The 18043-nt window shown below is 40.9% G+C and overlaps 1 protein-coding gene across 2 annotated transcripts in view; it reads left to right on the top strand.

Moving 5' to 3' along the window:
• The window catches only part of BRF1 (BRF1 RNA polymerase III transcription initiation factor subunit), a 172914-nt gene that overhangs the window by 84278 nt on the left and 70593 nt on the right, over window positions 1–18043 (top strand). The window contains exons 1-7 of one of the 2 annotated variants that reach the window (XM_042048136.1): window positions 52–953; window positions 2376–2525; window positions 4098–4191; window positions 13943–14069; window positions 15376–15415; window positions 15505–15597; window positions 16272–16550. In XM_042048136.1, coding sequence (XP_041904070.1) covers window positions 2408–2525; window positions 4098–4191; window positions 13943–14069; window positions 15376–15415; window positions 15505–15597; window positions 16272–16550 — 751 coding nt within the window. In that variant the 5' untranslated portion in view covers window positions 52–953; window positions 2376–2407. Of the gene's footprint in view, window positions 1–51; window positions 954–2375; window positions 2526–4097; window positions 4192–13942; window positions 14070–15375; window positions 15416–15504; window positions 15598–16271; window positions 16551–18043 lie in introns of those variants that run through there. The other variant, XM_042048135.1, reaches the window with a different exon arrangement.

Below are 18043 nucleotides of genomic sequence, written 5' to 3'. Positions count from 1 at the left end.
CCCCGCAGCCGCCGTACCCCGCCTGAGCGCGCCCGGCCCGCCCATCCTCCGGGATCTTTCGGCGAGGACTGACCCCCGCCACTGTGCTCGTTCCCTGCGGGCGACCTGCAGCGGGGATCGGCTCCCGCTTCGCTGCCGGCCCTGCCGGCCCGGGAACCACTTTCGGTGGGGAGCACTTTTAACAGTGCTCCAAACTGTTCTTACATCCCTCTTAGTTTCTGTGTGGCATCAAAGTTCTTCCAAAAGTCCGAGTTCCAAGTCAGATTTGGGATCAGGAGAGAAGGGAAAGACTTCGGAAAAACAAATGCTCCTTTTTTAAAACATGAAATCATCTTTTTCTTGCGATCTGCTTCATGGCCCCCAGCGTCCCGTTTGAGGAAAACCAACGGGGTTTTGCCCAACTGGAACGTGCTCACTTGAGTGGAGAGGTTTCAGCCCCAGAGGTCACCCAAAGCCAGAGGCGACCCCCTTGGGAGCAGGGCGCCCTCAGTGCACCCATGCTGGTTTGGTGCCTCTGGAAGGAAGCAACGTGTTTGGAGTTTGCAGCTTCTAACATTATATTTATTTATTTATTTATTTATTTTCGAATGTTTGCATCCATGCAGGACATGTCTGTGCTAACCCGGGTTCTGCTTCTGATTCATATATTCACTCTCTTACTTTTTTTTTTTTGGCTTCTTCAAGGCTTGCTATTTAAAACCCACCCACGTATTCATTTTCTGACTGTTTGGTAGCTTCAGAATTCAAATTAACGATGTGCAATGTTTTGTCAAATGACCTGTGGGCATGAATGTCAGCAGAAATGTCTGAATAGCTACAATGCAAATGTGTAAATGCTCCCGAAACTCAGCTCTGAAACTCAGCTCCAGAGAGAGAGCTGAGAGTGGCTCCTTGCTCTGCTCTGCTCTGCTCCGTTCTGGCGGCTGCAGGAGCTGAAGCTGGTCACTCTCCGGGTAAGACGAGATGGAAAAGCAAACCAGACGTTGCTTTGTAACATTGTACGTGTTCCTGTAGTGCAAAGAGCGAAGTTTAAATGTATGTTGAACCCCAGGCTATGGCTTCTGAACGATGAGGTTTTTTGTTGTTAAATTTGGAATTGGTCATTTCTCTAGAGTAGGGCTTAAGTGAAATCATACTTGGAAGTACAGAACACCTGTCCTTAGAATCATGGGGATTGGTGAAGTTCTCCGAAACCTTTGATTTTTAGGGTCATGTTTAGGAGGGGACTGCAGCCTGGAATTTCTTCAGTTTTGAGGAAGTTTGAGGTTGGAAGTTCTTGCTTTATAAGTGCTTTCACTTAAATGCTTCTGCGGGGCTGATAGGCATTATCACCTATGGTGTGATCTTGGTAATTATGGATAGCAACAGGGCATCATTGTTCGAACTTGGTGCTAAATGAGACTGCTTTGATTAGTTGTAAATCCCTAAGATTTTTCCAGTGTTTTGAGCTGGATTTTCATCTTTATCAGTTTAAGTGCCCACACAGGGGATCAGCCGAGGAAATTGAGTTGAGACTAATAGTTAACAATTTACCGTACATCATGGATTTTTGGTCAAGTGATAAAAGGCTGGCAGGAAATGAGAAATTGATATCTCAACTAAGAGTAAACATGTGTTAAGTGTAGCTTTTACAAGATTGTTTGATAAATTATAAATTGGTTTAGGCAGAGCACAATCCATACTGACATATTTTGGTTAGTTTGAAGCTGATAACACCAACGCTTGAAATAAGTTTATACATCTGGAGGCAGATCTGTGGCTGATGTAAACTGTATTAGTGTTAATGATGTTAACTGGGTTCCAGCACTTTATGCTGATGGAGAGTCTGTCAGCGTCTGTCATAAACAGTGTTTTGTATTCTTGGAATATGAGTCTGAGAAGCAGCTAGAATTGACTTTGAAGGTAACTACATTTCTGTTAGGGAGGATTTTAAGCAAATAAATTTTTTTGAAGCTTACTTTGTAGTTAGGTTTGAGATGAAACATGCAAGTTACCTTGTTACTTTTTGAGAGACGTTAGAAGTTTTGGGCCTAGATCATGTCCTCATTCTGCAAAAGCTTTTGTAAATGCTTCACTTTGGGCATGATTTCACTGATACCAGTAACACTGCTCACTTGTCAGAGTCAGCCTGTGCAGCCTTGGGCACTGAAAAGTGTGTAAGAATGCTTGTGCAGTGTTTTAAAGATCTCTTGTCTATAAAGCAAGAAAGTATTTTGTTTTAGGTTATCTAAAGAGGTGCTTCTAAAGCTTGGTGGTCAGGGGATCTGGCCCTGCAGCACAGTATGTGATTGCCAGACAAACACAGCAGCCTCATTGCGCTGCGTTTCCTAAATCGATGGTAGGGTTAGACATAATTGTGTTCCTTTCTGTTGCAGATCCATGTTTGTATATTCCTCGTTTTGCACACATGCTGGAGTTTGGGGATAAGAACCACGAGGTGTCCATGACAGCTCTGAGGCTGCTGCAGAGGATGAAGCGGGACTGGATGCACACCGGCCGCCGGCCCTCGGGGCTCTGTGGAGCGGGTATGTCAGAGCCTGGGTATATCCCTTCCCCCACAGCAGGTGGGATGGGAAAGCCTGGAACAGATGAGGACTTTCCCCTTTCATTGGTGGTATCTACATTCTTGGGGTTTTGTTCTGTCAGGCATCTACAGATTATATAGGTCTTCATCGAAATAGCTTCTGAAACTCTAACTTCGTTTTTGCCCTTGCTCCTACAGTACTTGCTCAGATTCTTTGTAGCTTACAGTTTGGATTTTTTTTAAGCTCCTTTCTGGTGCTTTTCTTGCCCCCACTCTGCAGGCTCTAACTGCTAAAAGGTTTTTTTGTCAGCTAAAATGACACCATTAGTGCAAGCAGTTTGATTTATGTCTTTACACAGAGTCTTATGCAAGAAGTGCCCTCTTTGACCTGTTTTGTGAAATTATTTTTCTCTCTTTCTTCATCTTTTTCCAAGATCTATTGCTGTCATGATGCTTGCATAAAACCTATGGGTTTGGGAGGGCCACGTTAAAAGATAGTAGCCAGTGAGGTCAGAGTAACAAAGAGTGTAGGTAGTCACAGGGTTCATGTATGTGCTTTATTTTATTTGAAAGATCTTACATGCGTGTGCACAAATGAAAAGTAATGCTCAAAACCTTTGGATACCCAGGACTATGCAATCTTTTTGACATTTCTAGCCCCTTTTTGTTAATAGTACTTGATTGTTGCACATTGCTAAAAATTTGAGTATAGACTATGGGAGAGCGGTCTGCTCTTTGATGCGCTACATGGGCTGTGTCCACACGAGCAAGTAATTTAATTCAACAGACATGGATCAATAGATGGAAGCAGGTGGTGCTGAGCCCCCTCTATCCACCCGTGCAATATGCAGCTCACGTGTTGGACTGTGGACTGGGTTTAGTTTGGTTCCCTGGCCTAAATGTCTGTGCCACACGTAGATTGAAGGACCAGTTGTTAGTTCAGCCCTGATGTTCCCTTTAGGAACACTTTAAACACATACCAGAAGTGGAGCTCTGGTTTAGTTTCTTCTGTAAAAAAGCACTTTTGTATGCTTAAAACTGCTCTGCACAGTGAGCTACTGTATGATGAGTGGGGGTAGTGCTTCAAAGCAGAGCTGGTGCTCTGAATCAACACACCATGTAAATGTAACTGGTTATCTGGCTGTCCAGAGCATCTTGCAGGAGAGCACTTGGGCACCAGCAAGACAGGGATGGTAGTGGCAGCAATGAGGAGACCAGCTTAGGCACATCCAGTGTTTCTCTGGAGATCTTATTCAGGACAGAATTCAGTGAGTTCTGCTAAAAACATGATAACTGAAAATAAGTGATCATTGAAATGTTCTTGTGCTGTAGATGACAATACTAAAGCACGGAATTTTTCAGGGTGCAATTTGTGCTCAGCTTAGTGGGTAGAGAGCAAATTTTTTAAAGTCAAGTCCATCACCAGTATTCAAGGACACAGCTGAGCATAAGCATTTCTAGCTATTTAGCTGAAGGCAGGAACACAGAGAGGGTATGGTTACCTGACTGTTTTCTGCTTTTCTTCAGGAAATTTCCCTCTTTTTGATATTAACTTTCCCTGCTTGTTCTCTAGCTCTGCTAGTGGCGGCCAGAATGCATGATTTCCGACGGACTGTTAAAGAGGTCATCAGGGTGGTGAAGGTTTGTGAGTCTACATTAAGGAAAAGGTCAGTGCAGTCTTATTGCTTTTATCTTTCATTTACAGTACTGAACAGTGACACAGTCTAAAATAAATGTGCATTGGAGAAAATTAGGTTATTTTCACACGTGCCACGAATTTAAAAAGTATCTGTTTTAGATGGTCATTTTAAAGTACTAACACCTCCTTGCCTCTTATGTAAGGCCTCAAATGCTTAGCACAGATGGTAAGGAGCACTGCGCCTATTTAACAGGTAAGGCAAAAAAAGCTGTGTCAGTAATATTAACAGTATTGTCATGTCCTCAGAAAAAATAATTTATTGATTTCAAAGCTGACAGTCTACTGTGATTTTTTCATTAATCCTGAATCCAGTGGTGAAGAGTCTTGTCTTTAAGCTTTTACTGAACAGAACTTTTCAAAATATTTTGCTGCAGTGTTCATTTTTGGTAGTGTTGCACTGCTAATAAATTGAAGACAGCACAGTGAGTCTAATGACAAGTTCAGTGAAGGATCCCCTGAAAGTGGGAATTTTCCAAGTACTTTTCGTGTGTTTGTTTTTTTAAAGATCAAGTAGCATTTTCCATATTTTAATGATGTGAGCAGATATCCTGTTTCTGTCATTTTACTTTTGAAAAGTTGCAACATACTCTTTCCCCATAGGTTGAGTAAAAAATGATCTAACTGAAATACCATGATTTCTGTTGCCCACAGCTGGAAATTTTTCTATCACCAATATATTCTGATATTTGTTCCCCCAAGGTTTGTCCATAGAAAGCTTCCTTAGTGTCTCTCTTCATCTTACTGGAAGCAGCTTAAGCATATTGAACCAAGCCTAATACCTCTTAAAAATAGTCACTTATTAATTGTGGAAAATGTTTTTGCCCCAGATCTTCATTAGTGGAACAGGAATGATGCTATTTTCCACCTATGCATGGTATAGGGATAAATTTGAAGTGTTTTAAATGCTTCGAGGTACTACAGCTATAAGGATGGAGCAGTACCAATGCCACTTTTTTTCTTCTGGCCAAAAGGTCATGTGTTTTAGTTGTGCATTTTCTATGATTAATGAGTTATGCACCACGATCTACTCCAAGATGCTTTGGTTAAATAGCTAAAGAATTTGTACTTACTAAGAAAATGAGCATAATAAATTAGAGTTGGAAGGAAAATTAATTTGAGCAATTGTTTCAGGCGAGAAGATCTTGCTTCAAAATTCATACTTTGAAATGTTTACTCAAGTCACACACATCAACTAAAATGACAGCCTTATTTACTTTGACAGGGTAAACGTGACAGCTGAATTATTTTCAGGCAGCTATAATTACAACTATTTATCACGAATCTATAAATTTGATTGATGTTTTTCAAATACGAGCATGTTATATAGTATTTAACGAAGGCAAATTAAAAAAAATACCTTTGAATAACTCTTTCTGCACTCCAGTTTTTTCCCTTTTCTTTCAAGAATTCCTTTCAAAATGCCATCAAATAGAAGTTGTCTAAATGAATAAGAACTTATTTCACAGTCTTAAAAATTCCTTTGCTTCTCAGTTTGATGTGCAGTTTTATTTCCTTTTAATTATAGTTACTCTGGTTGGTAAGGAGCTGCTGCTGCTGCTTTGTGTTTTATGAAGGTGTTGGATGCTGTGCTCACTGCTGATGGCTTTGCCCTGACAGCTCTGGAAGTGAAACCCAACATGAGTCCAGATAATGCTGACACTTCCAGCCTGCAGGTTCTGCTGTGTGGTTTGATTTAGCTCCTAGTTGGCTTCTTGGGGAAGCACAGACCACTGGAAGCTGGGTTTACTTTTGGTGCCCATGGCAGAAATCTGCAAGGAAAGGCCCTATACGATGTGCCTCTGCCTTGCAGGGGACAGGAATGTGTGGATGAGGATGCGGGAACGATGCTGTTTAGGAAATCCTGATTGGGAATTCTTGTTTTGGGGAGACCCTCAGCAAGGGCTGGCAGCCCTTCCCTGAGAAGGGCACTATTTCTGGTCCTGGGCAGTGCAGCTGGTGGGACTGGATTAGTTCACCCTGTTCTCAGTCAGCTGGAGAACACCAAGCCCGCGTGCCTGGAGGCTATGTCCTCTTTCACTGCTCTGAGCCGGAGGAGTAGCTCTTAGGAGGAGGTTCACAAAAATGTGGTATGTCTCCAGGTTATAAAAATTCACAACCTGGTCATAAGGAGAACCTGTTCTGGAAGGAAAAAGCGACAAGGCATGGCCCATGTGTGCAGTCACTCATCTTCCAATCAAGAGTTCTTAATTTCGCTTAAAAAGCAGTGCTTGTTTGTTTTTAATATGTGTGGGGTTTTGGTAATAGTGGTAGAGAAAACTTTGTAGTTACTTCACAGGGCCTTCTAGCTTTATGTTTTGAAGCACACAATTAAAATGTAAAGCTTGTTGCTGTTGTTGAAAGCGAACTTATTAAATATTAATAAATGCACTGATAATTCTATCTCATTTCCAGTCTAATTGAAATTATATTAACTTATATATCACTTTATATATTCAAAGTACTGTACAAATATTAACTAATTAGTCAAATTGTTATTTTCTATGTAATCATCTGTGGAGGTAGCAGAAATTAACTTTTAATAAACCCAATCCTTTTATTTAGTTCAGTCCTCACATTTGTGCCTATGTTCAATGCACGTGTCTTCGCCTCTGCCTTTTTAACCTTTAAATGCTCTACCCCTTCATCTTTTTATTCACCTGTTGAATGCTTTCTCTGTGCTCTAAATTTTGTCTTATCTTTAGTAAGAATAATTCTTGTAATACTTGTCCATTGTGCATTATCTAATACTGCGTGGCCCTTACGCCTGTTTGAAGATCTTAGGCACTTCTTCCATAGAAATAAAAAAAAATCAGCTTATCTTTCCTAACGTTTGCATTTTGCCGCTTTGGCTTGCTCACTTTATCTTTAAATTGAACTGCTTTTTGCATAAAAAATACTTCTTCTCAGTTCCATAAAGTACTGTCTGCTAAAAAACCTATTTGTGATGAACTTCAGAAGCAGTAAAGCTTCATTTAGAAGAAATTGGAATGAAAGGCCGGAATGCGTTTAAACATCTCATTTTTGGGGTGAATGCTTTTTTTCTCACAGCCTAATAGTGTTTCGGGAAGGAAGACAAGACCTTTTACGAAGGAGCTTCATTTACCAGTTGTAGATGCTGCAGGGACTTTGATAAATGTGGTCCTTTGCTTATATCCTGAGGACCCTGTTACAGCTCTTTCAATGACTGAGGTGATAATTTTCTGGAAAAATTAAAGATTTATGCATAGAGATAAATGTACTGAGTGTAATGCCTGCAGCTTTTCTTTTTTTTTTTTTTAATTTCTGTAATATATGGCTGGCATAAGCCTCATGTCCAAGCTCCCATTGCTGTCTCAAGCTGGAGAGATGCCTGTGAGAGCAGGCAAGGCGAGGAGCTGGTCCGTACATGAGTCTGGAGTCAGGATGAGAAGGGAAAGAAACAAGGACTTGGGTAGCTGTGAGGTGGCTGTGAGGTTGTTGTTTTTCAAAGCATCAAAGCCCTATCAAGGCCGGGACCAAAGGGAAAGGTGTGTGGAAGTCAGTGTTGGGCTGTGATCCAAGTACAGCCGTGCTAAAATTCTGTGGAGGGTATCCTGTGGATCAGTGAGAGCTGGTGACCTAAGGTGTTTGAGCATGGAGGGGCCGAGGATGCTCAGAATGCCAGAGTTGTGTAAGGGCTCTTGGTTGAAGTGTGATGTGGAGAGAAGCATTTAGAATGCCAGGAAATTTATTTCATGTAAAGGAGATTGTGGTGATGTCTGCTCTGATCTCAGCTCAGCAACCAAGCAGCTCCTTCACTGGTGGCTGCTGCCGTAAGCTAAATTGAGAAATATCTCATGTCTCCAGTTAAATCAATTCAAATGGCTTACAGATGATTTCTAGAAACCTTTCTAGTATGGTGAGTAAAATACAACTTGATCCATGTGGGCTGATACTGCATACCTTTCTAAGGTGGATTGTCTGGTTTAATAAAAAAAGGTTTTATTTCTGAGGAATCCAATTTCACAGGCAATGTTCCTTTTTATAAATCCAGCTTCTATACAGTTAGCAAGTTAATACATTAATTAGATCCCTAATACATTTTAGTACATCATACTTAAAAATATAATTTCAAAATTGGTGACTCTTACTTTTGAAACAGTCAGTAACTTATTCACACTAACTCAGGCTTAGATCTTGTAAATAGTTTTCCTTTGTTTGACTTTCCTCATCTGAGTGGCTGTTAAGAAATTAAGCAGCTCTATTTTTCTTTTCCAGGAGATCATAGAGTGCTTTTGGCAGACCACAGCAGAGGAACCACACTAATGAAGCAGAATTTTGAGGAATGCTAACACGTTTTGTTTCGTTAGCATGGTGTGAGCATTTGAATCGGGGAAAAAAAAGAGCAAAAATTTTCAGGTGGTTTGGACTGAGAGAGTTCTGGGATGCCCAGGGATGTCTGCTAGTGGGATTATCCAGGGGCTGACAGTGGGCCACAAGTGTTAATGCAAGTTAACTCTGTGTGTAAGCATTTGTAGAATTGGGTCTTTAAAATTTATGCTAATGAATTTGTGACAGTTTTAAATCTCTGTGTTGGTGTGAGCAAGTAATAGGAACTAATTCTAAAGGGTGCTTTATTTAGTACAATCTTTAGAGGTACCTGTTTTTAATACTTAGAGAAACATCAGAGAGTTGCCAGCAAATGAGCCCCATAAATTATCACTCACCTATTAATTGGCAGTAAATGACTGTGTGTGTATGCTCTTAGTCCATTGCAAAAAAGGTGATGTATATTAATGTTGGAAGTTGTTTAAAGGTGAGAATATTTCTCTTAACAGTTGTATTGGGCAGGGAACAGACAGGCTAATTTAGCACAGCTCGAGTGATAAGTTATAAGTTGCAAAACTACAGCAACTGGATCACCTCTGATTTTGTCCTTACCTTTAGTAATGAGCTGCTCATTCATACAGGCTTAAAACTACCTTTTATATTGCTGAAAGTACATGTAAAAGTATATATATGTACAATGTTTACATATCAGGAGATTACTCTTCTGTTTACTTACTAGTAAGTACTGTTTACTTACTGGTGGCTACTGGAAAAAGTTTTTGTTATGTCATGTAGGAAGCATTTAATAACTGTTTCTGATACATGTTCTATATTGAGTATCACTTTTAAGGTATGTGTTCACATACTTCCATAAATAGGTCATGTCTAAACATTGTATGGCTTGGAAAAAAATAAGGAGAGAAGGATGATGCAATAGATGGTTAGATTTGTGGTATAGAAACAGTGATGGTTTGAACACCAGTGTGAATGCTGAGCTTCTCTCCTGTGAGTGCACAGGTTTGGAAGCACTGATGAGGGTCAAGTTAAAACAGTGGGGATGTTCTGCAGTATTCTGGTTCTTCACTAAGACACAAAAGTACATCCCTTACTTTTCCAGAGTTTGGAATTGTCTGAGGTGTCAAATCAGCTGATCTATTACTAGAATATTTGTAATTGATATGACAGTTAAGATTATGTAGATACCATGTAAGTTATTATTTACGGTTTTAATTATATTGTTAATTTGGGAAAACTCAGGGGAGTTTTAATTACCAGCACCAGTTTGTCTTGCAATAAAGATTTTTTTTCACATATTTCTGCTAACAGTATGTCATATTCAGCTTATTATTTTTCTAAAGTATTGATAAAATACTTTAAATACTTTAAAAAGACCTCTCACAACAGGTAACTTAAAGGCTGATGGCTCAGGCTAAACCCCATGCTCCCTCTTTAAAAAACAACTGTCTCTGAAGTTGTAACTTGTTTGCCCTTCTGTATGGAGATGCAGCACAACATAATCTCTGCTCATGCTGCCTGCTTTCTAGAGCTTGATGATTATTGTCTATAGGTAGGAGGACACCGGGGCTGTTCCTAAATGGTCTCTGCTTAGAAGTCCCTCTTGGGCTTTGAACTTGGGCTTCTGAAGCATTTGTGAGTTGGACTCCAGAAGTCCTTGTTCTTTTGTGTGCTTCGTCGCACCCCACTGCTTGCAGAATCTCAATTAAACATTAAAACCGAGCCCTCAGCTGCACACACGAGTCTGTTTTTTCCATCACTGTAGACTGGATTCAGGAGTCTCCACTGGAGGGTATCCCTGGAACAAAACGAAGTAAAAAGGACATTGCATGTAACTTCAAAATGATTGACCCATTTTCCCTTATTGGGAGTTAAATTAAGTGTGAACAGAATCGGTTTGCTGGTTTGTGCACAAAAGTGCTTTATCAGAAGCAGAGGTGTGGTTTTGTCTGTAAATGGATGAAACAACAACTGTGGAAATTTTTCTTTGTAAAAAAGGGTTGAAGTTAGAGGCAGATGACACCAGGCTCTGGAAAAACTTTTCTCCCAAAGGAATTTGCTTGAAAGAGTTTGCTGTGAGAAACTATAAGAGGACGGTTTATCCTGGAAGTTGAATCTTAGCCTGAGCTGCAGTGGTTGCCTCTGCTTTGACTATAAATAGAAGATCCTTGTCTGCCAAATTTCAATTTTTAGAGCCTTTTTGAATTTATGCCAAGGAAATAATATTTTAATTTGTATATCTGTTTATTTTCCCTCTGTCTGTGCATAACTTAAAGTGGCAACTCTTACTAAATTTTTGTAGGTTAACAAAAGTGAAAAATGAACGTGGATAGCATTTTTATGTGGGACTTGAAAAATAGCCTGTAGCTATTTTTTTTTTTCATGAAGCCACTCCCTTGCCCCCAAAATTATTGTGTTTATAATTAAGGTTGCGTCAGTTTTTCTTAACTGCCAAACTAATGCTGCTTTGTTTCATGTGGTGCAGACTGCTGCAGCATCAGTTTGTTGCCTTGGTGGCGTGTGTCCAAACAGTGGATAAAATTAAAGAAATGTTTAAAAATTTGTAGACAGGATATCAGCCAGTGTAAAATGTTGAGGCAGGCGAGTGGTTGGTAAATGCAGGTATTTATTTATATCAAGTTAAAGGAGAAAATGTTGAGTGTGCAGCTTGCTCTCCCACGGAGATGATGCTCAAGCTGGTATCCCGACCATCAGGGATGGTTCCTCATTTTGAGAGGAGGGCTAGAGCCTTGGTGGCAAGACCTGAGGGAAGTGAAAAAATAACATGGTGCTGTAAACTTGTATCACCACCAGTCTGTGCTTAAACTGTGATGCTGGCAGCCCTCCCCACCGGGTGGTCAGCCCTACCCTGCTTGGCTCACATCAGGACTGAGGAAAGGAGGGCACGGGCATGGGACTGGGTGCTGGTGGCCCGGTCAGATGGTTGAACCGTGCCGTGCTGTGGGTTTGAGCTCCTTGGCAGCAAACACGATGTAGCTCTGCCCTGTCCTAGTGCAGACACGCCAAAGGTGTAGGGAGAGACCCATCCTGCCGTTCCAGCTCAGGGTGGAAGCTGGTGCTTCAGCTGGAGATCGTGCTGGCTCCAGCACATTGGCTCACCCCAGGGCTGAGCTCTGATGGGTACAGGGTACGTGATGTGAGTCAGATGACACTGTGGACAGGAGAGGGACAGACAGAGCCTGAAGTGTCTGCAGGCAGACGTGCATGGGGTTAGGTGGTGACACCCAGGCATGGTCATCTTGTCCCCAGCCTGACTTCATGGGTTCTGCTCCTGGTGCTTTCCTGGCTGCTTGGCATGCGCAGAGGTGGTGCCACTTTGGTGGGGCTCTGGCTCTGGCAGCTCATCTCACACTCAGAGCAAGTGTTGAGTAAACAAACTGTGTGTCTTTGCCAAAGTGCACCTTGGCTTTTAACACTGGGAGGAGAGTAATATTTAACAAGGCGAGGCTGGTTGGGAGGAAGAGTCTTGCTGAAGTGGGGCTGCCTGTGAGTACATGATTAATTCGTGGAGAGATGGATGGCTGTTCTTTAATGATGGTGACTGGGAAGATCCATGCTCCTCAAATGATAGATGGGCTTGACATTAAGTGAATCCTGAATTAAAATAATAATAACAGTGCCCTAGCCAGGTTTTACCTCTAGCCTGATAGATGTGGCTCCCTCCTGGAAGGTGGGTAATGCATTCTGGAAGCCCTTTAACGCCGAGAAAGATTTCTAGTCTTTTAATTAAAAGCTGGGTGCTGCTGCTGCCAACAGCATCCTCCTCTCCTTTCCAATTTGATCTGAAAGAGAGGAGGAGGGAGCTGGTCCCTGGTACTCTGAGGGAAGGGTTTGGGCTGTCAGTCACTCTCAAGTACATGGCTAATTTGGAGCTTTGTGGAGATGCTTGAATTCCAAAAGCAAGTCTAGTTTTCAGAGGCTTTCTTATCCTCAGCAGCACTAATTCTGGCTGGCATAGCCATGCACCGGCTCAGTGCTGCTTGCTGTTGGAGTTATACAGAGGTGCCCGGCTCTCTCTGTGCATTTCATGGCATGAGATGCTGCCTGTGTCCTCTGACCTCTGCTCCAGGAGTGGGATGCCTCCGGGCAAAGTTACAGCCTGTCTACACCCCTCCGTACGGGCTGTCTTATCTTGCTCCTCAATTTATAAAGGAAGAAACACAGAGACTGATGAGGATATAGCAGGAGAATGTGGCTCCGTGCTCTTGGCGTTGACCCTGGTATTGGCTAGAAACTGAATTTCTGTCCTAGAGAAAATTCCTCCTTCGGAAGGAGTTTCATTGCAACCAGAGGTAGAGGAGAAAACTGAGGAGAAAACCACAACTGTTTTTAGGGGGAGAGAAATGCAAAAAGGTCCCGTGCTGAGAGCACTGAATCACCATTTTTAGTTCCTAAGCTTTGCAGATGGAAGCCTTTGTCAGCTCTGCTTCCTCTGGAAGATGGGAATATTCCAGCGAAGCAGCTGCAGACCCATCATTGCCATTTTCCCATGGAAAATGTTGATATTATTAAAAGGGCACTTTCTGTCAGAGGAACATTCTGCCAGACGTTTCCTGACCTGGCTTTGTACTTAACCTTTTGTCTCATTTTCTCCATCTGTAAAATGGATGTGCTCATTCTCAGCCACCTGTATAAAATGCTGGTATTTGTGGATTAAGTTATGACCACGTGATCTTATTTAAGATTGAATTCCTCTGAAAGATTCAGCTGCTTTCATGGCAATTCCCCATGAAGCCAGTCCTGTCTCTCACATAGGTAGGGACTTTTAAAATGCAAACATTAAACAAATTCAAAGTTTATTATTGTCAAATTATGTTCATCCATCTATTTCATCTGTGTGATGTGAAAATGATCAATTTATTTTACCACTGCTTCTGTGTGTCCTGGGAAGGTTATTTCTTGTCCCTCTTCCAGCCTGCTTAAGAGACGTTACTTTAACATTTGCTTTGTGTAAATTAATCATGCTGACATATCAGGAAGATTTTTGAGCATACTCCTAAACTATGATGACAGATATTTTATTTGGTGAATCCATTTTGTTGTTGCTGTTGATAACAAAAGCAACGAGAGGGGAGGAATGAGCCGTGTTTATTGTCTTAGTTTTGTCTCTACTTAATTGACCGTAGGGTCTGCAGTATTTCTGTTCAATCTTTGTTCATCAAAAAAAAATGTGTGTTACATACTCTAATAAATCAAAAGCTAATTTGGGATATGAAAAGATACTTTCTTTGCAGCAGATGAAACAATTAGTAGCACTTCAGTTTTAATGTCGTCTGTGTTTGAGCCAGAGTTGCTAAGGATGACATGTTTATTCCATAGCTTGGCAGCTTGCAAATTTTGTTACTTTCAAAGGAGTTCTTGAGGATGTTTTGGTCATGTGCTGTATGCTTTGGTAGGTTGACAGAGTTTGAAGATACACCAACCAGTCAGCTAACCATAGATGAGTTTATGAAGATTGACTTGGAAGAAGAATGTGATCCTCCTTCGTTTACAGCTGGTCAAAAAAAATTGAAGATACAGCAGGTAAATTCTGAATCTGATATCTTCTGTGTTTCTTTTCTCTCTCCTCCCTCTGCGCATTCCCTTTTGAATCAGTTAATGCTAAATCCTAACTGACCAGCCCTTGGTAAGGTTTAGTACATTTATTTCGAAGTCCTTGAGAGAAGGATGAGCATTAGTTAGATGAGCATATGATACCCATTAACTAAAGATATTTTTTGATTTATTGGCAAATGGATAATAACGATTGAAACACACATGGACCAAGCATTGGTGATGGAAGGACATTTATTGAACAGAGGCACAGATATTTATACTGTTTAAGCCTCTGTATAACAATTTCCATTTGTTCTGTCCGTGCTAGCTAATGCATAGCAAGCTGTAATGTTACTTTTCCTTTTGTGCACTTGCTTATCTTGCTGCAGGATGTTCTGCAGTCTTCACCGTGGTGTTCTGTTCTGTGCAAAAGGATGTGATTTTTGCAGTTTCTTCTATCTGCATCTTTCTCATAGCTCGTGCTGTACCATTTTGAACAAGTTCATGTTTAACCCATTCCGTTCTGCAACACTGGGATAGTTTCCCAATTAAAAATGTCACAGATCAGAAATGTGCACTGTTTTTAAGGTGATACCTGTGATCAGAAGAAGTGCCATTACACGGAACTTTATTTAAATAGATAGGAAAACAATAACCCATTTACTTCAATGAGACTGCTGGTGGTTTTGTGTGGTACACCACCTGCTTCCACAGAGATTAGTTCTCATGTGGCTTGATTTCTTTACAAATCATGAAGTAAAGCTGGCAGCAGAGAAGATTTTACTGCTGTCATAGTCAATTCTTACATTATTGGTTTGTTAAGGTTTATGTTTGCTCTAACTGTGCTATCATTTAAGGTCTGTAGGGGTATTAGTGATGTTCTCAAGAACCAGCCAGGTGCTGTAGGTCAGAGCTTCACTCTGCTATCACCAGTGTGCTCTGTCTGGTGTGGGCACTCCAGTCTTAGCACTGTCCTTGCACTTCCTACATCTATAGGCACAGTCACAGAGTCTGACTGCTGGAGAATGAGGCCTTTTATTTGCAGCTTGCCAGAGAGAAGGCTCCTTTTGAAGTATAGAGATGGGGGAGATAACATTTGAAATTGGTTAGTATTTTGAGACCTGTCTGTCATACCTGTCTAACACTACAAAGTAATTTCAGTGGTGATTCAAAACCTGCTTATGCTTTTGAAATACCCTGCCATTCTTTGTGTCTATATACAGCTCACAAACAGTTCAAAATTGTGCATATTTTTATAGTAATTTAATGTTTATTTTGTTTATTGTCATTTCAGCTTGAGAAGGCACTATCAAAAAAGCTGGAGGATTTTGAAGGTATAAGTTGTGTTTAGTGTAACATATCACTCATTTCTTCAATATTACATCAATGATTGCTGAGTTTTACTTTTATTTCAACACCACAGGAGAAATATCGAGCTACCAAGATGAAATAGAGATTGAATTAGAAAACAGTAGACCGAAAGCAAAAGGCGTATTTGCAAATTTCACTAAAGATGGTAAGTCTATAAAGTCTTATGACTCCTTAAATAGTATTGAGTTCAGATCTGGCAGTCTGAAGTGTATGAATGTTATGGTGATAAATGTGATCATACATATGTTTTCACAGTACAAGATCTCTTGCATTGGGGTTCTCTCTGCCAAATAGGTGGTTCATAAATGAGTCTTCAAAACAACCACATTGTTCATTGCAGGGATAGTTCATTAATGATTTCAGTTGTTTTTCTTTCCTGGTGCAGTATAAGCTTGGCACTGGCACCTGAGAATGTTTCTTTTCATCACTGAAAGTGCAGTGGACCAGTATCTAGACCCTTCTGTCGCCAAATTCCCCAGTTGACTTCCCATATGGAAGGGCTATGTGCAGGTTGAACTGGCTATTTTTAATTTGCAGTTATACCAGGAAATAGCTGACTTGTCTCACAAAGCCCTTTTACCTAATGTGGTAAGATGATGCTTCTGTTTTAAATGATGACTGTAGTCACAAAAATACATTTTAATACTCAAGGTAATGAATTTGAAGAGCATCTGGAAACTCCATGTATTCATACATTGAACTAAAATATTGTGTATTTCTTTTACAGATTACCTCTAAAGATTTTTGAGTGCTTCTCTATTTATTTAGTTTCTGTAACAGATGGTATGCAGTGATCTGTTGGGTTTTCTCCCCTTACAGATTCTATAGAAGATAATGCCTCTAGCATACTTGGAGAGGAGGAGGCAGAAGATGAGGAACTAGAAGCAGCTGCTAATCACTTAAACAAGGACTTTTATGATGAACTTAATGAGAAGGATAGAGTTAAAAGTAATGAAGATGGAGAATGCAGAAATGGAAATGAAACTCTTGTAAGACCCCCTGCACTGGAATCCTTGCTTGGCCCACTCCCCACTGCTGCTAGTCTTGGCATAACCGAGTCCATCAAAGAGTGCATATCCACTAAGGACCAAGAGCCTGGTGAGTAGGAGTTCAGCTCAGAGCAGGAACTGGACACAGGCAGCCAGTTGTGGGTTTGTTGTGTCATTTCCATGTATCTTTCTGGTTACTGTGGTAGCAATTCCGTGAATCACTGAGACGTCGGGGTACAGGAGCTGTGAAGCTGGATGGGACCAGTGGTCTTGGCTGTTGATGTGGTTGTTGACATTTGCTCTTCTGGAAGCTGCAGGAAAATCTGGGGTGCCTAATTATTTTCTGAAGCCTGAGAGTGTGTATCTCTTGGTTAAGTAGATAGTTGATTTGCAGTCATATGATAGCTGATGGGCATATTTCAAGCCATGGATTCTCAATTAGGAAATTGGAGGAAGCAGATTCCTGTAAATATAACTGGAAATTAAAACCCAAGTATGAGAATCTTAGATCAAGGCAGACTTTCTCAGGAGACATTTCACTGGAGTCAAACATGATGCAGTCTGTCTCTGATTGAGAATCTCTGCAAATAGCAAACATTTTTAATGTTTGCAAGAGGAAGTAACTGGTGTTAAGCTTTTTTCTTTAATACAGACTTCAGTGTGTGTTGTGCTGGTTTTGCTCCATTTTTCTTAAAACCCCCAGATCTATCTGCATCATACAGCTCTGTATAGCACAGTTGGGAGCAGGACTGATCAACTAAAGAAGCCAGTGTTGCCAGAGCCAGTATTGCAAACAGCCAGTCATCCAGGCAGGTTTGTTTGCTTTTTCATACATGAGCTTGAACTTTATGGAGACGGCATTTTTTTAAAACTCCTTTTGCATCTTAATGACTCTGAAAACAACATATCTAAGGGGCATTTTATTCTTTATCACAGTTAATTTTTCCATCATAAGACACACCCATCTGAATCTGTTTTGTCAGCTTGCTTGGAGGTCTGTGCAGCAGAACATTTCGTTATCCAGACTGTTGTGATGCTGATTTCTGTTCAACAGTAGATGAACTGAATGCATTTAGATTCTTATTACATTAGTGTTCAGTCTCCAGAAAAGTAGCAGGATGATTGCACATTTTTATTTTGTACAAACAAATTCATATAGAAACAATTGAGTGGTTTTGGTTTTGTTTTAATTATGATTAAGAAAATGGATGGCTCATGGCTTGTCTTTCTTCTGGAAATCAGCGGTTCGTGTCGCAGAGAGGTCAGTCATGGCTAGAAGCTGTTGTTGTCTGGTTGGCCAGTGACCTGTAAAAAGGAGTTCCCAGTGATGGACGTTTCTCAGCTGGCATTGCTATTGACCATTTTAATGGACAGGCTGAGGACTGAGTGTAAAGATGAAGCTAAGCTGGTGTAGCCAGGGAGGTTCCTCTGAGTCGGGCTTCAGGCAGGTGGGCAGGAGAGTGCAGAGCTGCTCATGCCATGGCTTGTCTGCCTTTGCTGTTTGTTTTCTTGCAAAAGTGGAGGATGTGCCAAATGAACTGAATTTCGAAACCAACCAGGTTTCAGTATGTTCACTCTCTTCTTCTGAATCTGAGAAATCAT

Source organism: Corvus kubaryi, unplaced genomic scaffold, assembly GCF_017639235.1.
Source record: "Corvus kubaryi isolate FWS band 111438036 unplaced genomic scaffold, C.kubaryi_AGA036_p1.0 66, whole genome shotgun sequence".
In the NCBI taxonomy this organism is placed as follows: Eukaryota; Metazoa; Chordata; class Aves; order Passeriformes; family Corvidae; genus Corvus; species Corvus kubaryi.
The sequence above is the reverse complement of the archived record's forward strand: the minus strand, read 5'-3'. Positions and strand labels throughout refer to the sequence as shown.